A 23231-nucleotide genomic window follows, 5' to 3' on the forward strand; every position below is an offset into this window, starting at 1 on the left:
TAAATATTGATGTTAAAGATTTATTTTTTTGTGAAGAAATGTTTAGAATTAAGTTCATCAATTCAGATGGATCTCTAATACAATCCCCAAAGAGGGCACTTTAAGTTGATGATTACGTCTATGTGTAGAAATATTTATTTATAATTGAATCACTTGTTTATTTTTCAACAAGTTTTTAGTTATTTTCATATCTTTTTTTCCCAAATAGTTCAAGAGAGACCACTACAAATGAGCAACATTTTGCACTGTTATACAATTTAATAAATCAGAAACTGATGACATAGTGCTGTATTTTACTGCTTTATCTCTTTTTTTCAACCAAAAATGCTTTGCTCTGATTAGGGGGTACTTTAATTAAAAAAAAATTCACAGGGGGTACATCACTGAAAAAAGGTTGAGAACCACTGCTTTAGGGGACCTGTTTTTTTGTCCCCATACCGTCAGAGGTCCCCTATAGGTGACTGTGTAAACAGACAGATGTCCCCATTAAGTACGCATTGCCAGAACACACACACACACACACACACATCTATATACATGTACACACACACACACACACACACACACATACATATAAAATCCCCCATAAAAATTTTTTTACAATATGGATTTTTTTGTGTTTGGATCATGAATGCGCTGCTATTATGATGGTCCACCGCCTCCCTGCAAAGGGCGCGTCAGCAAGCTAAAAACTGTTTGTTGTCGTGGTTGCGATTCGCTATTGCAGAAAAGGTGTTACAGATGAAAGATGTGTGCTGCTAGTTCAACAACATCGCACACAGGTTGGAGAGCATAATAAAATTAGGATAATGAGCGTTTCCATGGCCACAGCCAGTACATGCAAAAACCTAATTAACATAAGATGGTCTGCACCACTTATCAATTGTAGCAGATCACATGCAACACACAATTTTATAGTTTGCACATGCCGTTGTATGTAATTTCAAAACAAAAGTTCCTAGAAGAAGTAGGGCAAAATTATTTGTTTTGTTCCAAGGGCAAAATATCACCTTCATCTAATTTTTATTGACTGTCCAGGCGACATTTTGGCGCTCTCGATCGTCATATGGGTATAAAGAAAAGTTATGTACTGTATGATAAAACTAAAATGAAGTAAAACTGCTAAACCTTTGAAGACAGCTGACAGACATGCAATGGAAGATGCTGGAATGAATAAGTTAGTCCCCCCATGATTTTGCAGACTTCTTTTGCTTAAACTTGCAGCAGTTTTTTCAGAGTTCTGGCAGAAGTTGCGATGTTTTGAGACTTATTTTTTTCAACTACATTGAATGAACTTGTGTTTTTGAATAAACTAAGTGTTGATGTTTTCAGAGTTTGTTATGATGCTAATCTCAAAATGCACAGGATTTCAACAAAATTGGAAAACTAATACGGTATTGATGTTTTACTCATTTTACACGACAAACTTGAAAATATACACAAAAGTAAAAGCACAAACTCAGAACTCACACTGAAATTACTGTAAGGCTTCCTTGTTGTCCACCATCTGCTACACAACTTGCAAACATTCTACGAGTGTGTTTTACACTTGAAAAGTGTTTGTCCAACTTAAACATTTATTTATATTCCAACACATTTAACCCTGCACGTTAAGAGCATTAATGAACTGTTGAGAGTGATCTACAGCGCTAATGTTTGTTGGTAAATGAGAGACAATGAGAGATTATCATCACACTTCAACATCTCTAACATGTAAATGCTGCCTCTTTTTTTAGATCAAAATTGCAAATGAGGATCTGTTCTTAATTGTCTTACCCTGGATAAATAAATGTTAACCAAATATATAAATGCACTAGGGAAGTAAATGTTTATATACTACGTTACCCAGAAGGCTTAGTGCTGTGGACAGGAACCGGTAAGTAGGTCTGGGTCACGACGGAGGACGATAATTGTGTCATTTGAGCAAAAAATGGTTTGTTGTTGTTCCTGCTTCGTCTACACAAGAAACAATCATCACAATCGATCGAACCCAGGTTAAGAACCACTGGTTTAGACCGTGTAGTCATCCAGAAAAATGTGTGTTTGAAGGGGAACATTATCACCAGACCTATGTAAGCGTCAATATATACCTTGATGTTGCAGAAAAAAAGACCATATATTTTTTTAACCGATTTCCGAACTCTAAATGGGTGAATTTTGGCGAATTAAACGCCTTTCTATTATTCGCTCTCGGGGCGATGACTTCACAACGTGACGTCACATCGGGAAGCAATCCGCCATTTTCTCACTTTCGTCGGTGTGTTGTCGGAGGGTGTAACAACATGAACAGGGACGGATTCAAGTTGCACCAGTGGCCCAAAGATGCGAAAGTGGCAAGAAATTGGACGAAATTTGTTCAAAATACGAGGGTGTGGGGAAAGCCGACGAAATGGTAAGTCGTTTGTTCCGCACACTTTACCGACGAAAGCTATGCTACGACAGAGATGGCAAGAATGTGTGGATATCCTGCGACACTCAAAGCAGATGCTGACATCAACTCTAAAACTGGACAGATCAGCTTTCAGGAAAAGAGAGCGGATGAGGGTATGTCTACAGAATATACTAATTGATGAAAACTTTATTCATTACTCGCGGTTTTATGTAAATTATTATACATAAACTGTGTTTGCCAATAATTTAGCTTAAAAACATTTATTTTTTTCAATCATTCGAGTACATTCGGGTAGTCTTGTATAATGCAGTATTTTGTGTCTATTTAGGTATGATTAACCTGAGTGCTGAAATCGTGGAAAAATATATGATCTTAGCGCGCCTGAAATGAGCTGTCTGCACTCTCAAAGTGCATGTTGTTGCCAAATGTATTTAATATGCTGTAAACCTAGTTCATAGTTGTTAGTTTCCTTTAATGCCAAACAAACACATACCAATCGTTGGTTAGAAGGCGATCGCCGAATTCGTCCTCACTTTCTCCCGTGTCGCTGGCTGTCGTGTCGGTTTCGTCGGTTTCGCTTGCATACGGTTCAAACCGATATGGCTCAATAGCTTCAGTTCCTTCTTCAATTTCGTTTTCACTACCTGCCTCCACACTACAACCATCCGTTTCAATACATGCGTAATCTGTTGAATCGCTTAAGCCGCTGAAATCCGAGTCTGAATCCGAGCTAATGTCGCTATACCTTGCTGTTCTAACCGCCATGTTTGTTTGTATTGGCATCACTGTGTGACGTCACAGGAAAATGGACGGGTGTATATAACGATGGTTAAAATCAGGCACTTTGAAGCTTTTTTTAGGGATATTGCATGATGGGTAAAATTTTGAAAAAAACTTCAAAAAATAAAATAAGCCACTGGGAACTGATTTTTAATGGTTTTAACCCTTCTGAAATTGTGATAATGTTCCCCTTTAAATGTTTGGGTAGAATTGTATTCAACAAAACCAGTTTCCTTTTAAGAAATATACAAATTTATCAGAGCTGTTTGGTTATTTTAAAACTGGCTAAAAAACTGTTGATTTTGAAACGAGAATTGGTTTGAATCAAGAATCGATTCTGAATCAAATCGCTACCCCCAAGAATCATATTGAATCAAATCATGTGGTGCCCAAAAATTCACAGCCCTAAGAGTTAATACATAGGTAATGGTATCAGTATTGATATGAGCGGTATCGGCAGCATAAAACCCCAAAGACTACATCCTGACGAGGTAACAAACTGTTGTCTATACACTACTGCCATCTAATGTCTTGGAATGGCAGCTGCATGCAAAATCTACAATATAATACTTGCAAATGAGACTCAGAAAAAGAAAACAAGATGTAACAACTGGAAAGCAGTTACCATGATTAGGTTGATGTTACATTTAAAAAATGATTTCATTAATAAAAAACTATTAACATTTATTAACACATTTATTGGTACCGTATTGATTCAATTGTGAAAGGTACCCTTCTGAAATTGTGATAATGTTCCCCTTTAAAGGGTTAAGGGCAGCGCTCTCAGGTTCTTCCACACCAAATTCATCCAGCCATCTCTTTATGAACCTTGACGTTTCTTGCACCGGGGAACACAAAGGCCCGAGTTGTGCAAAGTAATGTCCAAGCAGCCTAATCCAACACTTGCTGTATTGATAACTGATTGTTAAAACTTTTGTTAACTGACAATATAGTGTATTTCGTTTGGTCAGCATAAGGGCAAAGGAAGTGTGGGAGGACCACCTGGACAGGAAAGCTCCAAACCGCCATGTTCCCACAGCTCCCCAGCTGGCTTTCATTACAGGGAGGCATACGAAAAAAACACAACACAGATTGTACAACAATGTGCACAAAAGAACTAAAAATGGGCTCGCTTGACAAAAAAAAAAGACCCCAATGCAACATGGGAAATTCATTTCCCCTCTCATGCATTCCTTTCAGCATCCTTTGCTGACCTACTGAGGTCACATGTAGGTGCTGAGACCAGAAAGGAGGAGGGAACAGAGCTATAAGCGTTTCCAAGACCAGAAGAAGACGTGGTCAGCATCTGGAAGAAATTAAAGCACAATACCCCGTCGAAGAGGTGGAAAAAGGGAATAGGGTGGGGGTGGTGTGAACCAGTGTATCTTAACCATAGGGCCGGAGCACATTGTTGGGCCCAGGCGCCCCCAACAAGTCCGCCGAAAAATGTGTTTCTCAGCTGTGGTGCGTATGAGCTGCAGCAGTACTCAGTTTTAGAACACTCTTCCACCACTTGTGGCAGTCATGACAATATCAAACAAACAGAAAAAGTCTGGAGTTAAAGTCAGGAAGAAGTTTGTTATGTGCAAAAAAAATATGACTAAAGTATTGAAGCTGTATTTTCATTTGCACTTTTATTTTATTGACAGATTAGTTTAGTTTTAGTTTCAAGTTTATTCACAATACCATATTACGATTACAACTGTAGTGAATATCCATTTAGGGATGGTGGTAAGTGAAAAGAAGAAGCTTTTAGCAGGGGGTCCAGAGGCATACTTGCCAACCCTCCCGAATTTTCCGGGAGACTCCCGAAATTCAGCACCTCTCCCGAAACCCTCCCGGGACAAATATTCTCCCGAAAATCTCCCGATTTTCAGCCGGAGCTGGAAGCCACGGGAGGACAACAGGGTGACAAGAACTAAATCATCCAGACTAGAGATAAATTGTATTATGTTTATCTTACCTAAAAATAAATATATTTATTAATTAAAAAAAAAAAAAAAACTAAATAAATTTTTACTATATTTTGCTAAAAACATCAAAATTAATTGTATTTTTATTTGTATTTTTTCGTGACTCCTTATTACATCCATCCATAGAATTATACATTAAAATAAACATATTTGAAATAATTGATTTTAAATTATCATAATAATTCATTTAAAATGACCTTATTTAATTATTAAAACAATTGTTTGTTTATCAACAACTTTAGCATTTTATTCATTACATTTTGAAACTCTCAGAAGCCAAGTTATGTTATATTCCTTAATATTTATTTATGCAAGCTTGAAGTATCAATTATCTAAACACAGTTTGTTTGCATATTTTCAGGATGTAGATATCTCTCTCTCTATATATATATACAGGTATATATATATATATATATATGAAATACTTGACTTGGTGAATTCTAGCTGTCAATATACTCCTCCCCTCTTAACCACGCCCGCCCCACCCCCGACCACGCCCCCACCCCCCACCTCCCGAAATCGGAGGTCTCAAGGTTGGCAAGTATGCCAGAGGTCAGTATATGCATGGAATGCTGAAACATGGTGGCAACATGGTGGCAACATGGTGGCAATCCCCCCCCCCCCCCCCCCCCCCCCTTCTCATAGTCATTCACATCGACGTCCCACTGGGGTGAGTTTTTCCTTGCCCTTATGTGGGCTTTGTACCGAGGATGTCGTTGTGGCTTGTGCAGCCCTTTGAGACACTTGTGATTTAGGGCTATATAAATAAACATTGATTGATTGATTGATTGAAATAGGAGCACAAAAGCAAGCATACACATACATACATACATGCATTCATTCAACCCCGCACAACCCAACATTAGTCTACCCCACATGAGGCATTAGAGATAGGTGGTTAATAGGTATGATTTCAGTTTCTTTTTGAAGTTGGAGAATGAATACAGCATCCTGAGGCTCTCATCAAGATTAGTTAAGATACATTCATCATTAATATTGTTTATTTTAGCACAATATAATTGTATGCAAATATATTTTCCATCAGTTACTTATGAGTCCCTTCTTTTGCAGTATACTTGGTTAGCACTTATTTTTCTAATCAGCCTGACCCAAGTCCAAGATTTATGTGCTAAATAAATATTTGAGATTAACATGCTTACATAACATTTGACAAAGTTATAAACAGTAAGTAAATTACATATAATTATTAAATACCCTTAAAATCAAGAATAAGATTTCTAATTCGGTGTTAATATTTGAGTCCTGAGGTCCTTTGGCCCTGAGGTCAAAAAAGTGAAATACCCCTGGTGTAAAGGATAATAAGAACTCTTTGATGGAAAAACTGTACACAATAAGACAAGACGAGAATCTCAAAGTAAATTCCATTGAAACTTTGACTGCGGGATGTGACAGAATCCACATTGAAATCTGGAGTGGGACTCTCAGACTACGCCAATCACAAACACAGGAAGGCTGAGTGGACCATCTGATTCTGTGCAACACTGTCCTCTGCTGCTTCAGATAATTATTACAACAATGGAGGCCACGTGATCATGAAAACAATAGTGTGCAGCTTTCCAAACCCTTTTTTGAAAAGATACTATGTGCTCACCTGGAGAAGCGTTTTACCTGAAGAGTTGCGTTAAACAGGAAGCACTCCTGGTTTGCATTTCCTGCATGTGCATGTCAAGTGTATGTGTGTGTGTGTGTGTGTGTGTGTGTGTGTGTGTGTGTGTGTGTGTGTGTGTGTGTGTGTGTGTGTGTGTGTGTGTGTGTGTGTGCGTGTGTGTGTGTGTGTGTGAGACAGAAAGGTGATATAGGGGATATAAATAGCCACTCTGGAATCAGCTTTCACTATGTTATTTTATTCATGGCTCACTCTATCTCATCTTTCTCTTTTCAAATTGCACTCTGATAAAATTCTAAGTTTGATGAGTTCCGCCTGATTGTTTGTGAATGTGTGACAAGTGTGGTTCACGGCACATTAAGGTGTGTTGCTTTCTTTAAAAAAAAGTTGGGACAAGGAAATGATAAAAGATCTCGTTTCCGCTTTAGAGTCCATAATCTGGAGACCAGTCAGTCAGCTTCAGGTGCCGATCAGGTGATAATGCATAAGCTCTTACCTTTGCTGTCTCCGCGAGTTTCTGCAAACACTCCACGTTGGCTGTCCCTTCCCCTCCTCTCCGTGGTAATTCTCCAGTCCCTCTGTTGCCATGGAAACAAGCCCAAGCAGGAAGGAGCAGCCTGCCGGCCATGCAAAGAGGGACATTTGTTTTGTTGGGTCAACAAAACCTGAGGCAGGAAGGCGAGGTCAGGCATTCCAAGCAAAATAGAGGTGTACCGGGTCAAAACACTGCAAACAAAACAACTCGTCTTACTTATATAGTCCATTTTTTGGCAGCGTTATTCTGACAGAGAGACAGAAGATCAACAACAATAAAAAAAATCCATACATTTGTATTTGATTGGGTACAATGGTAAAAACGTGGCTTCGTCCGAGTTCAACTATTGTGCACATTTTAGGAGGGATTTTGTTCCACTCCTCTTTACAAGTACACTCCGAATGCGTTTTGAGGCGGTCGCTTCGCAACTTAAAGTTTCAACACACTCAGGGTTCAAAGTCCAGACTGGTGTGTTGCCTTGGTCATGTTTTGTGTCATTGTCATGCTGGAAGACATCCACAACCCATCTTCAGTGTCCTGGCTGAGGCCAGACAGTTTATGTTTGTTTATTTTTTTTACAGCAACAGTGCATAATAATGGACGTACAAGAAATTGCAATATACTGATATATATATATATATATATATATATATATATATATATATATATATATATATCAGTGACGTGCAGTCACTAGAGGCAGGTGAGGCATCATGGAAAGAAAAAAAATGTAAAAATAATTTTTTTTTATTAAATTGTTATATGTATCCAGTGATTATACTATAAAGTTATTTTCCATTTAACTTCACCCGTTTTAGATTATTTTTATTTAAAATCGCTGAATTTTCACATTTGCCGTTCAAATACTGAGAAGAGACGGTGCGGTGAACAGCAGCCAGTTGAGGCACGTCACTCAGTTGTGCCTCAACATGGATTGCGGACTCAGCTAACTGCTGGCCTGCTGTGCAGTGAGACCGTATTGCTATATGAATTATATTATACATTTCCATAGTTTAGTTAGCTGAGGTATATAACGTACAGTGTATTTTGTCAACAACTGTATGTGTGTAAAGTATTTCTTGTGCTGAGCGATCATAAAACGGCTGCAAAAGACGCACTGGCTGAGGCTCGCCTCCTGCACCCCCGACATAGAATGCACGGTAACCCCTGACGGGAGTGTTATATCAACTAAAGCCCACACTTAAACTTTCCACGTGCAAGATTGAATCTATTTAAAAAAGTTTCATAAGAAGCCAAAAAGTGCAAAAACAATAATGTTCGTGTTGGAGGAGTTGTGAATGACTGCAGGGCCACAACATTAGGTACACCTGCAGACTGCAGGTGTATCTAATTCACAACTCCTCCAACACGAACATTATTGTTTTTGCACTTTTTGGCTTCTTATTAAACAACTTTTGCAACCTATTTTTATGGGCTTTCCTGTTTGTGATGTTAAGTTCCTGTTATGCGCTGTTATACAGTATATGCCTTGAGCTCTTATTTTGAAGGCGCTAAGAGCGGAAGTGATGACACGTTGGAGTTGAGCGGAAGTTTTTGAAAGAAGGTAAATAAAGTGGTCCTCGTGTAAACTGGAGCCTCCGTGTTTGTTATTTTGTAGTTTCATACAGTATAGGCGACATTTATAAACCCTCGGTTACACTTTTTTAAATAGATTCAATCTTGCACGTGGAAAGTTTAAGTGAGGGCTTTAGTTGATTTAACACTCTTGTCAGGGGGTGCATTAATCCAGCACAACAGCGGCTCATGGACTTATTTTATAAGTAAAGGTAAGACCATAATAACGTTTTTTTTAAAATTAAATGTGCTTTTTTTGTGTGCTACAGTTTGTATGTGTAAAGTTAAAGTTAAGTTAAAGTACCAATGATTGTCACACACACACTAGGTGTAATGAAATTTGTCCTCTGCATTTGACCCATCCCTTGATCACCCCCTGGGAGGTGAGGGGAGCAGTGGGCAGCAGCGGCGCCGTGCCCGGGAATAATTTTTGGTGATTTAATAACCCCCAATTCCAACCCTTGATGCTGAGTGCCAAGCAGGGAAGACTGCTGGTATGAGCTTTTAAACATAACCCGTTAACTGCTGCCAATCAAATGGTGAATAAGATACTCTTTAGGGTTCATATGTTTGTAAATCTGACTGTGATGAAGTCAGTGCCTCACCAGCCATCAACCTCACCGCACGTCACTGATTTTATATATATATATATCGTACACTGTGAAGTCTTCATGTATACCATTAGCAGAGAGACATTGAAACTGACAAGATCTTGGGTTTGGCGGAACCTGCTTGTCGTGACGGAGTGGTTGTTGCTGGACACACGACGGACTCTTGGGAGAAGAAGGAGTGCCGAGTCCCTGGCGACCCTTTCAGTCGAGGACGTGAAGATAAACCACCTATTCGGAGTTATGACAACAGGACATCTGCTGATTGGAGTAAGCGTTGCTCTGGATTGTCGACAAATTGGAAGTTGCTGGCAGTCTTCAAAGTAACCCAAAGCTGTCACTAATGATTGGAGGATGCAGGAAGAACGCTTGTAATTTGGATAACATCGGACTATCTGCCCCGCAGGATGCATTTTGAGGCTCAGTCATAGACAATTTAGAGTGAAAAGCAAATTTTATTTTCACTCGCATACAAAACATTCTCACTTGGATTGTTTCCCTGGCTTCGAGACTCTCCCGAAGGACAGTGCGGCCAAGACACAACAAAGTCAATAACCTGTTGTTGTTGACTTTGGACTAGCGACTGCACGACATCAAGGCCACGGAACAGAGACACGCGGCAGGCTTACACACACACATGCATCCACAAAAATATACACACACATACCCCACCCCCCATCCAACGCCCTTGACGTGAATCCCTGAGGGGTGCTGGACGGATGGGCAGCGCCTGAAGAGCTGCAGCTTGCTACCGTAGTCCCCACTCCCTCCCCTCTGTTGGCAAGTCTCGAGATGGATGTTGTAATATGTATATGTTCTTTGCTATGGAGGTTTTTTCCCACTCCAGACTGGGCCCCCTTAGGAGCCCAGTCTAGATTGTATTTTTTTACTCATCCTCCCCCAGCGTTTACCTTTTTCCCATCTGTTACGGGGCGCCTTGTGGCGACCCATCAGCGCTCCTGTTCTGTAACCCTGTACACTGTTTGTCTAATCTTGAAGGGGTTTGTGCTGAAAACATAGTTTTGTTGTACTTGTGCAATGACAATAAAGACCTACCTACCTACCTACCTACCGACAGCCTCAAAGCAACATATTTTTCCCGGTTTGACAGTTTTTTTGCCTCACTTTGTAGCAAAAACATTCTGGACTTGTAAACAGGGACGTCCCGATCAGACATTGATATCGGATATTGGTATGATATCAGCAAAAAAAAACAAGTGTCGGATGCTACCGGCTTGATTTAAAATGTCCGCTATACATGCGGTCCTGCAACGTGTGTACTTGTGTGTAATACCATGTGCAATACAAGCAGTCCTGCAGTGTGTTTGATTGTGTGTGATATCAAGTGCAATACAAGCAGTCCTGCAGCGTGTTTACTTGTGTGTGATATCATGTGTGATACAGCGTGTTTGATTGTGCAAAGCTGGAAAACCAGTTAGCATTTAAATGTCCTCCAATAAGCACACAAGGTTGATCATTTCTTCTATTTTAGTCAAGTCCTTTACAAAAGGTAAACATTGCATACTGTATAGGCTACTAGGAGCTCGCAGCTACACAACAGCTAAGCACACAATAGCACGCACGCTATACATATTAAGTGTCCTTAATTGAACAATATTGCAGTCTAAAACAGCACATTTGTCAACATAGAAAAGTATCTAATAATTATAGTTGCATATAACTCGCAGATATAGTCTTAAAGCATATCAGAAAGTATTCAGTAACAAACATGTCCGCATCATTCAATTTACAGCTTCATGAGCTTAATTTAATAAATTATTCTGACCACTGGGGGTCGCCAAAAAAAAAAAAAAAAGTCTACTTCAACTTAAAGGCAGAATACTGTAAGTCCATTCCGGACGTTAATAATAAATAGGTTAGGGTTTTTCATACCGTCATTTATTTTCTGTTGGACTATTTTCCCTTTATAATATTCCACACTACAAAATAATAAAAGCATGTTCGATGATTTGTGCTGCTATCATATCGGACTAGTATCGGTATAGGCCAATAATCAAGGTATTGTATCGGAAGTTAAAAAAAGTTGTATCGGGACACACAAAGACACTGCAAGGTAGCAAACGTTCAGATTTAGCAGGGGTACAAAGCCAATATGTATTGATTGATTGATTGATTGAGACTTTTATTAGTAGATTGCACAGTACAGTACATATTCCGTACAATTGACCACTAAATAGTAACACCCGAATACGTTTTTCAACTTGTTTGAGTCGGGGTCCACGTTAATCAATTAATGGTAAAACAGTATAACAGACAATTTTGCTATGTTATATTTATATATTGTTATATTGTTGACAAACATGGACACAGGAGGGCTTTAGGCTTTAATTGGGGGATGAATGAAATTATTTGAATGAGAACCAACAGGAGTTTATGCTTTTGTTTACTTATTTTGCCCTATATTGACTTTATTTTACTCAAACAATTGTATGTAATAAAAGGTAATAGAAGAATCACTTTATTGATTGATTGAAACTTGTATTTAGGGATGTCCGATAATGGCTTTTTGCTGATATCCGATATTCCGATATTGTCCAACTCTTTAATTAGCGATGGGGCCGTGCTCTGGCTCCCACGCACTCTGGGAGTCGAATGTATTGTACATGCAAATTCACATATGCTCACATACGTACATAGGTACCTACGCTCCCACATACATACACAAATACAGTACATATTTACCTACCTAATGTTCGAACATCCACACGCACATTCAATATACAAACATACACATACACATACTGTACATATACATTCACTGTACAAACACATATACACATTCTGTACATATACAAGTACATATGCATACTTACACTCATGCACATAATCACGTTTCATCAAACATATATTAACGTTGTTGCCCTAGGGTAAACTGGGTGTAACACATGGCACACTGACAAAGCTTAACCTATTGTGACTATAACAATCTACAAGGTTAATGTAGGTTGCTTCTCTTTCTCCCCCTCCATTTTTCTGCATTCTTTCGTATCTCAAGTTATCATTACGTATATGTATTGTTGCATTTAAACAACTGTATTGTTGATAATAAAGGTAAATTATTGGTATTGTTCATTATCAATAGCGCTATTTCTATTGGTATTTGTATTGATCCATTTGTAGTGTAATAATGCTCATTGTCATTTCTGTATTATTTTTTATTTTTCGCTAACTGCTTATTTGCTATTACTTTTACCATCATATTTGCACATGTCATATTTGCTGATGTTGCTCTATTGTTGTTGTTGTTGTTGTTTGCTGTTGTTGTTTTTGTCTCTCTGTCTAATCCCCCTCTTGTCCCCACAATTTCCCCCTCTGTCTTCTTTTTTTTTCTCTTTCTATCCCCTCCTGCTCCGGCCCGGCTGCACTAAATGATAATATAAATACATTTAATAAAGTCAAATACAAATAAGGCAACAAGAGAAGTATCCTACACTTCTCTTTTGTAAAGTAAATCTGAACAGCCGACATGGGCATCTACATCAACTATATGATTTGCCTGAGAAGCTGGACAGGACATAAAAAAAAAAAAAAAAAAAAAAATAAAAAATAAAAAAATAAAAATAAAATTAGCGATACCGATATCAACCGATAGCGATATCAACCGATATATACAGTCGTGGAATTAACACATTATTATGCCTAATTTGGACAACCAGGTATGGTGAAGATAAGGTACTTCAAAAAAAAATAAAAAATAAAATAAAATAAGATAAATAAATTAAAAACATTTTCTTGAATAAAAAATAAAGTAAAACAATATAAAAACAGTTACATTGAAACTAGTAATTAATGAAAATTAGTAAAATTAACTGTTAAAGGTTAGTACTATTAGTGGACCAGCAGCACGCACAATCATGTGTGCTTACGGACTGTATCCCTTGCAGACTGTATTGATATATAATGTAGGAACCAGAATATGAATAACAGAAAGAAACAACCCTTTTGTGTGAATGAGTGTAAATTGTGGAGGAAGGTTTTTTGGGTTGGTGCAGAAATTGTAAGTGTATCTTGTGTTTTTTATGTTGATTTAGTAAAAATAAAAATAAAAAAATAATTAAAAAAACGATACCGATAATAAAAAACCAATACCGATAATTTCCGATATTAAATTTTAACGCATTTATCGGCTTATCTACTTGTATTAGTAGATTGCACAGTACAGTACATATTCCGTACAATTGACCACTAAATGGTAACACCCGAATAAGTTTTTCAACTTGTTTAAGTCGGGGTCCGCGTATCTTTTTATATTGTCTATAAATATGTGGATGCACATTTACATATATCTATTTTCCTAAAAATTTTATTGTCTGACTATAATCGTGATCAACAATCTAAAAGGCACGGCCCTGTGTTAACTTGGAATCAGCATCACACACCCACACTTTAAAAAGCCTGACTCTTCATTGTTTAAGTTAAACTTTCACCTTTTACAGGTCAGCCAATCGCATTCGTGGCCACGTCGCTCAAAAAAAAGATGCTTCCCTTTTCAAATGTGTGAGGCCACGCCCCCTATTTCTTAACGCCCGTCTGTGATTGGCTAACGGACACGTCACTCCACCTGACTTCCAAGCACACCCCTCCCCTCTGCACAGTTTACAGACAATGAAGCGAGGAAGAAGACTTCCCGTACAGGTACTTCTGTCAAGGATGAGATTGGATCGTTTTCGCTGCGGAATCAAACACGTTTGACTGCCAACTCAGGTAAAAAATGTCAAGATAAATAGCCATCTTGCTTGTAATTGCGTGGCAGCGCCATGTCTTTGTTGAGGCAGTGGAATGCCGCTTTCGATAGAATGGCTAATGGACTTGGTCGTGACATTTGGTGGCTTAGTAGCCCCGAAAAAGCACCGTCGTTCGAATGTGGAATTAAATAGTTACATTTTCTTTTGAGTACCGCTTCGACCACCGTGTTGGGTTTATTTACCTCTTTTCCATTGCCTGGTAATTGCCGTGTTGGCAGCCGGTTCCTGGAGTCGACGGTTACTGGGCACCTGTGGCGTTTGTCTCCATTCACAGTCGTTTATGAGCTATTTAGGTAGTCAGCGCTGGTGCCTTTCTAGAATGTCATTGTTATTGTTTAGGAGTAAAACAACTGTTTGGGTTTTTTGTTTTATTTTATTATTAATTGCATGCATTTAAATATTATTATTGTTTTTGCATTGTTCTTCAACTAGTATATGATATGTTATTAATATATATATATATATATATATATATATATATATATATATATATAATATATGTGATGTTGCTTGGGGTTCTCACTGAAGGCCCCAGCGTATGCTGTGGTTCAAAGAGTGAAGACAGTGTTTTTCAACCTTTTTTGAGCCACACCGCCAGCAGAAATCATTAAAAAATGCAACTCAGTAGACAATAAAAAGTTGTTGTCGCAATTATTGGATATGAATTCAAACCACCTCATCACGGGGCCAAAAGCGGTAGAAAATGGATGGAATTCAAACCATAACCAACCATGCATCACTATTGTCTCAAAGTAGGTGTACTGTCACGACCTGTCACATCAAGCCGTGACTTATTTTGTGTTTTTTGGTGTTTTCCCGTGCGTAGTGTTTCAGTTCTTGTCTTGCGCTCCTATTTTGGTGGCTTTTCCTGTTTTGTTGGTATTTTCCTGTTGAAGTTTCATGTCTTCCTTTGAGCGCTATTGTTTTAGCAATCAAGAACATTTAAGTTGTTGCTATCTATTTTTGTGTGGACATTGTTAATGGTCATGTCATGTACGGATGTACTTTGTGGACGCCGTCTCTGCTCCACACGCTGTAAGTTTTTGCTGTCGTCCAGCATTTTGTTTTTGTTTACTTTGTAGCCAGTTCAGTTTTAGTTTCGTTCTGCATAGCCATCCCTAAGCTTCAATGCCTTTTCTTAGGGGTAATCACCTTTTGTTTTTCGTTTAAGCATTAGACACCTTTTTACCTGCATCTTGCCTCCCGTTGTCACCTGCATATTGTGATCACGACAAATCATCGTCGTCTCGCGCTATTCCCCGCGCCTGCTTTGTTTTAGTACTCAAGAACATTTAAGTTGTTGCTATCTATTTTTGTGTGGACATTGTTGATGGTCATGTCACGTACACATGTACTTTGTGGATGCCGTCTCTGCTCCACACGCTGTAAGTTTTTGTTGTCGTCCAGCATTTTGTTTTTGTTTACTTTGTAGCCAGTTCAGTTTTAGTTTCGTTCTGCATAGCCATCCCTAAGCTTCAATGCCTTTTCTTAGGGGTAATCACCTTTTATTTTTCGTTTAAGCATTAGACACCTTTTTACCTGCATCTTGCCTCCCGCTGTCGCCTGCATATTGTGATCACGACAAGTCATCGTCGTCTCGCGCTATTCCCCGCGCCTGCTTTGTTTTAGCAATCAAGAACATTTAAGTTGTTGCTATCTATTTTTGTGTGGACATTGTTGATGGTCATGTCACGTACGCATGTACTTTGTGGATGCCGTCTCTGCTCCACACGCTGTAAGTTTTTGTTGTCGTCCAGCATTTTGTTTTTGTTTACTTTGTAGCCAGTTCAGTTTTAGTTTCGTTCTGTATAGCCATCCCTAAGCTTCAATGCCTTTTCTTAGGGGTAATCACCTTTTATTTTTCGTTTAAGCATTAGACACCTTTTTACCTGCATCTTGCCTCCCGCTGTCGCCTGCATATTGTGATCACGACAAGTCATCGTCGTCTCGCGCTATTCCCCGCGCCTGCTTTGGTTTAGTAATCAAGAACATTTAAGTTGTTGCTATCTATTTTTGTGTGGACAATGTTGATGGTCATGTCTTGTATGGATGTACTTTGTGGACGCCGTCTCTGCTCCACACGCTGTAAGTTTTTGTTGTCGTCCAGCATTTTGTTTTTGTTTACTTTGTAGCCAGTTCAGTTTTAGTTTCGTTCTGCATAGCCATCCCTAAGCTTCAATGCCTTTTCTTAGGGGTAATCACCTTTTATTTTTCGTTTAAGCATTAGACACCTTTTTACCTGCATCTTGCCTCCCGCTGTCGCCTGCATATTGTGATCACGACAAATCATCGTCGTCTCGCGCTATTCCCCGCGCCTGCTTTGTTTTAGTACTCAAGAACATTTAAGTTGTTGCTATCTATTTTTGTGTGGACATTGTTGATGGTCATGTCACGTACGCATGTACTTTGTGGACGCCGTCTCTGCTCCACACGCTGTAAGTTTTTGCTGTCGTCCAGCATTCTGTTTTTGTTTACTTTGTAGCCCGTTCAGTTTTAGTTTCGTTCTGCATAGCCATCCCTAAGCTTCAATGCCTTTTCTTAGGGGACTCACCTTTTATTTTTCGTTCAAGCATTAGATTCCTTTTTACCTGCACATTGCCTCCCGCTGTCGCCAGCATATTGTGATCACGACAAATCGTCATCTGCTACCTACTGATATGGAAGAGAATAACATGGTTACTCTGCTGAGCTCTAGACAGCACCGACACTCAACAACGGCACATTATTTGCGGATTATAATTACTGGTTTGCAAAAAAATGAAATGCTAGAACCCCAGAAGATGATATTTGGTTTATTCATCATGGCTTACATAACATAGTTTTTTGTTTAGATAAGATCTGGTAAAAGAAAGTCATTACTTATTTTCTAGACTACACCAGAGAGTAGCTAAATGATGATATCATAAGGTATGGGAAGTGTGTGAACAAAGTGTTTATTCCTCATTACTCATGATTTATCATTATTTCTGTGCGTCACCATTCAGACTGACTGAGACAGTCTCCTGAAACCACACAATACCCCACTTTAAAGCTCGTGATACACCTTGACTAATGTGCCAAAAGGCCGCTTTGCTTGACATTCCTTATGCTTTTATATTGTTACAGTTTGGCGTGGCCTACTTCAGGGCGCAGGGACTGTTTGTGAAACCAGTTGTGCAAATAGCATTAGTAAAAACATGAACATGAACAGCTAACAAATGGTCTTCTTTGTGTTTTTTTTTTTTACCCATAGCAACGTGCTGCCGATGAGTAACGTCTGGCACCTCTGGAATGGCGTAGAAAGTTATCTTAAACATAGGTGGGACCACCTACTGACTGCAGGTGATTGCATACAGCTGATGCCTGCATTATGTTCCGATTGAACATGTTGTTAAAAACATGCCTGCTCAGCGTTCCCCTCGGTGGACACAATGTCAGAGGTCGGATAGGAGGTGCTAAGTGCTACTGCTACCGTATGTTTCCACACACCAGATGCTATATTAGTGAATTTGGGTGCTCGATAGCAATGTCAGATGTCAGTCTATTTAAGGCAACTTACTCTCAGACTGATAACAGGGGATGATGCACAGTTTTCACTGGATAATTCCGCAAAGGAGCTTTGCCGGTAGATTCTGGAGATTTATTGCAGGGCAAGTTACAGATGGTCCATTTGCAGTCCGTATTGGCAGTAATGCACTGTGGACTTTACAGCAATGTGGCCTGGCTGGTTGATGGCAGTCATGCCGTTGCATGAATTCACGGTAGGTTGGCTGTGAATCATCTTTCTTGCCATAGCTGGAAACTCCAGTCTGACAATTCCTCCATAAGGCCACACCACTATGGAGCTGTTGCGTGTGAAAGACACAGTTAGCGTATATTCTCTGAAGCGGCACAAGCTCAAACACGACAAAGACTTGCTGAAGTAGTTTTTAGTGTTAGCTTTTAAGAGACTGCAGACTTAAAGCATGGGGTACATGTGCTTTGTTGAACAAATACATATTATGTCTTATTTATGAAGGGGCCACATTGAGCAAAAAAAGGACAGGACCAGGAATAGAGGGGTGTCATTGATGTAATTGTCTAATTTGCATAATTGGCCATGATGCAACACTCTTGTGTTTGTGTGTGGACATCACATGTATTAACTGTCATTTTTAAAATGCATTTATGGTGAGTGCTATTGACAGTTTAACAATATCAAAAAGAGTCAGTAGTACACAACCACGAAACAAAAGCAAAGACTTACTACCGGTATTTACTACTCATTTGAATACTTTGGTGTTTGCCCTCAAAGTCCTCCCGTGTCCAGGGAATTAAAACATGAATTTGTAAACATGAACAAAAAAACAACACATAAATTGTTTGTAAGAAAACAAAAATATTACCCTGTACACTCTAGTATAGACCATATACTGATACTACCCTTGGTATCGACACCACCAATTTATGGATCTATCCGGTCTCTTCTTACATGTCGTGTACTGACTGTGACAATGCTGTCACACCACCAATTTCTAACTTTTATTAATACACTTGTTAATATTTGCTTACTTTCTGCCACAATATGGTTCCATCTACGCATCTTGAACTTTACTAAGTTTCCTATTTCTTGGTGTTGTTTAAAACTAGCGTAGTGGTTAGCTTAGCTATTAGCATTCCTGGTCCTTAGACATGGACTTACTCCATACTTGACAACCCTCCCGGATTTGCCGGGAGACTCCCGAAATTCAGCGCCTCTCCCGAAAACCTCCCGGGACAAATTTTCTCCCGAAATTCAGGCGGAGCTGGAGGCCACGCCCCCTCCAGCTCCATGCGGACCTGAGTGACGTGTTGACAGCCTGTTCACACGTCCGCTTTCCCACAAAATAAACCGCTAATGATCTGATCGAGGGCGAGTTCTTGGTTTCTTATGTGGGTTTATTGTTAGGCAGTTTTATTAATGTACTCCCAGCGCGGTAACAACACAACAGCAGTCAAGTTTTCGTCTACGGTAAAGCAGTTCGTCTGCCGTAAACAGCAATGTTGTGACACTTTTAAACAGGACAATACTGCCATCTACTGTACATGCATATGTGACCCACCCATAATGTGTCACATTTTTGTGTTGATTTATTTATTTTATTTTGTGGTTTGAATTCGTTTTTGGAGCTGTCATTACACATTTATCAGTATTCACATTGGTCAGTAGGGGGCAGTAAGGCGTTTCTTCCCAATTGAATGCTATCACCTGCAGACCGGAAGTGTCTTGTCATTCTCATGAGCGCGACCAGTCTGTGAACAATTGAAACGTCCTGTGTGCTTTTTCCTCCTGTATAACAGGTTAGTTTTGGTGAATCAACTCACTGAATAATATCCATGTGATCTTTATAAGTTTAAGTACACATTCTGATGGTGGAGCCTAACTCTAAAGTGTTTGTGAGTTGTAGTTTGTATTTGTGAATGAATCCAGTGCACAGCTGCAGTAATCAATACAAAAAGGCGACGTGAGTGCGCAATGTTTAAATAGGAACTTCTGATCCTAATTCAGACTCCCAGATTAGAGCTCCCGTTTTCTTATTGATTTTATAATGTATATTTGTATAATATGTGTGTTCTGAAATAGTGACAGAGAATAAAACAAGGATGGACAATTCAACCCTTAACTCAACAATGAGTAGATGAGTGTTATGTGTGTGTATATGTGTAAATAATATATATATATATATATATAAATGTATGTATGTATGTAATAAAATATATATATATATATATATATATATATATATATAGCTAGAATTCACTGAAAGTCAAGTATTTCTTATATATATATATATCTTAACCACACCCCCCGCCCCACCCCCGACCACGCCCCCCACCCCCTACCCCCCGCCTCCCGAAATCGGAGGTCTCAAGGTTGTCAAGTATGACTTACTCCTGTTGTGTAACATGGTTAGCCTCCTCCTCCAGTGATATGATACTTGACAATGGCACTTAAGATACTAAGAAATGCAGTTTATTTGCCAAAATGAAGGTGATTATTATTGACTTAGTGTAGTGGCTCCACACTGTGTATAGAGACACACAATTAGCTGCTAGACACCTGTCAGCCGGGGGACTACGTGAATGTTTCTGAAACACAGTCCAATGTTAAATATTTGAATAAAAATACTTTTGGGAACTGTTCAAACAAACCCACCGACATATTTCAGTTTGTGTAGTTCCCAATAAACAGGCACACAACGACTTTAAGACTTTTACTCTTGTAAGACTATTATTGTCAGATTATTACCTATTTATCCTAGTTGTGTGGCTCTAACGCTCCTTTGTACTTATCAGATACATTGTTGGTATGTGCAAAGACATTTTCTTTAGACATACAGTATATAACAAGCAATACTCCAGTCACAATCTACTTAGCTGCTGTGTGTATGCATGTAACTACTTTTGCACAACGCAATAAAAAGCTGTTTATCATCCAAACAACACTCTTACAGCCGAAGTCGCGTTTTTATTGTCTTCACCTTGACATTATTCTTTCCCTCATGGGTCTTGTGACTCTACCACTGACCTTTTTGCACCTTTCCACAGATCCTTTACACGCTGTGTCATTAATCATTGACTCTCATTACTGAAGTCCAGTAGCTTTAGTGTAATAAAATGATAAAACTAGGGTTATCACTTGGCCAAGGGGAAGCTAGGTAGTGGAAGAGTTTTAGGTCAGGAAATATTGTTAACAGCTTACATAAATTGTGTGCAGGGGATAGCTTTTCAAGATTGTTGCTGAGTTGTGTAAAATAGTTAAAAAACAAAACAAAACGGGTGTTATGTAATCTGCTGCTTTTAGTGCCTACTGATGAAGCCAGTCGGCCATGCTGTAATATACAATTTTTAGGCTAATTTAAGATGCTCAAGTGTTGTTTCTATGATGTCTGTGTTTTTCACTCTGATCTCCATGGCGGACTCAGTCTCCTTTTAAACCCAGTTGGTTCTGCTATAATGAGGCACATTCTTTCCTGCAGATGACTCACCCTCTGGGCAAGGCACTCTCTATGAGAGAGTCCTTGAGGTACCACAAAATAGGCACACGCTCATTTAAACCATTGCCTTCTTTGCATGCAGCTTTCAATGGAACACTACACAATTTGACATCCGCGCAAAACACAAAAAGGCTTCCCGGCTTTTACCGCAGCACAATCGGGACAAATACTTTGATACTTGTCCCGACATTCAGCTCACAGTGTTGGCCAGACACTCCCGGGGCGTGGCTAGGCAACGCTCACGACGAAGTGTAAACAAACGCAGGCAGGTCGGGGCATGTGTGGCAAAGGAGAGGAATGTCTGTTACATCACAGCCAGAAGCTGATGTTCCCTCGCTCGTCTCTTACCGGGGTATAAACACGAGGAGAGGCGAGTCATTATCCCCCGACAAGAACGTCACGCTTTCACTCGCCTGTGTCTCTAAGCAGGATTGTGTTAAAACCACACTGAAGCTGGTGGACGATGGGGAGTGTTCTCTCGTGATAAATCCACTACAGCGTGTGGCACTTCCTTAAAAACACACCAGGGATGTAACGATTACTGATATATTGATAAACCTTGGTCAGATTACACATGATTGGTTAGGGTACCTTTCACAATTGAATCAATACGGTACCAATAAATGTGTTAATAAATGTTAATAGTTTTTTATTAATGAAATCATTTTTTAAATGTAACATCAACCTAATCATGGTAACTGCTTTCCAGTTGTTACATCTTGTTTTCTTTTTCTGAGTCTCATTTGCAAGTATTATATAGTAGATTTTGCATGCAGCTGCCATTCCAAGACATTAGATGGCAGTAGTGTATAGACAACAGTTTGTTGCCTCATCAGGAAGTAGTCTTTGGGGTTTTATGCTGCCGATACCGCTCATATCAATACTGATACCATTACCTATGTATTAACTCTTAGGGCTGTGAATTTTTTAGGCACCACATGATTTGATTCAATATGATTCTTGGGGGTAAAAATTTGATTCAGAATCGATTCTTGATTCAAACCAATTCTCGTTTCAAAATCAACAGTTTTTTAGCCAGTTTTAAAATAACCAAACAGCTCTGATAAATTTGTATATTACTTAAAAGGAAACTGGTTTTGTTGAATAAAATTCTACCCAAACATTTAAAGGGGAACATTATCACAATTTCAGAAGGGTTAAAACCATTAAAAATTAGTTCCCAGTGGCTTATTTTATTTTTCGAAGTTTTTTTCAAAATGTTACCCATCACGCAATATCCCTAAAAAAAGCTTCAAAGTGCCTGATTTTAACCATCGTTATATACACCCGTCCATTTTCCTGTGACGTCACACAGTGATGCCAATACAAACAAACATGGCGGTTAGAACAGCAAGGTATAGCGACATTAGTTCGGATTCAGACTCGGATTTCAGCGGCTTAAGCGATTCAACAGATTACGCATGTATTGAAACGGATGGTTGTAGTGTGGAGGCAGGTAGCGAAAACGAAATTGAAGAAGAAACTGAAGCTATTGAGCCATATCGGTTTGAACCGTATGAAAGCGAAACCGACGAAAACGACACGACAGCCAGCGACATGGGAGAAAGTGAGGACGAATTCGGCGATCGCCTTCTAACCAACGATTGGTATGTGTTTGTTTGGCATTAAAGGAAACTAACATCTATGAACTAGGTTTACATCATATGAAATACATTTGGCAACAACATGCACTTTAAGAGTGCAGACAGACCAATTTTCATCAAATAATATATTCTGTAGACATACCCTCATCCGCTCTTATTTCCTGAAAGCTGATCTGTCCAGTCCAGTTGGAAATGCATCTGCTTTGAGTGTCGCAGGATATCCACACATTCTTGCCATCTCTGTCGTAGCATAGCTTTTGTCGGTAAAGTGTGCGGAACAAACGTCCAATTTCTTGCCACTTTTGCATTTTTGGGCCACTGGTGCAACTTGAATCTGTCCCTGTTCGTGTTGTTTCACCCTCCGACAACACACCGA

General features: G+C 39.2%; 2 protein-coding genes across 2 annotated transcripts in view; one reads left to right on the plus strand and one right to left on the minus strand.

Moving 5' to 3' along the window:
• Window positions 1-14527, minus strand: part of LOC133620856 (juxtaposed with another zinc finger protein 1) — a 115231-nt gene extending 100704 nt beyond the window's left edge. Inside the window, exons 1-2 of the mRNA XM_061982466.2 lie at window positions 14439-14527; window positions 7269-7498 (exon numbers count right to left, since the gene is read on the minus strand). Coding sequence (XP_061838450.1) covers window positions 7269-7498; window positions 14439-14449 — 241 coding nt within the window. The 5' untranslated portion in view covers window positions 14450-14527. The remainder of the gene's footprint in view (window positions 1-7268; window positions 7499-14438) is intronic.
• Window positions 14072-23231, plus strand: part of LOC133620853 (oxysterol-binding protein-related protein 3-like) — a 78900-nt gene continuing 69740 nt past the window's right edge. The window contains exon 1 of the mRNA XM_061982461.1: window positions 14072-14215. The gene's annotated coding sequence lies outside the window, so the exon portion shown is untranslated. The remainder of the gene's footprint in view (window positions 14216-23231) is intronic.

Source organism: Nerophis lumbriciformis, linkage group LG21, assembly GCF_033978685.3.
Source record: "Nerophis lumbriciformis linkage group LG21, RoL_Nlum_v2.1, whole genome shotgun sequence".
Taxonomy (NCBI): Eukaryota; Metazoa; Chordata; class Actinopteri; order Syngnathiformes; family Syngnathidae; genus Nerophis; species Nerophis lumbriciformis.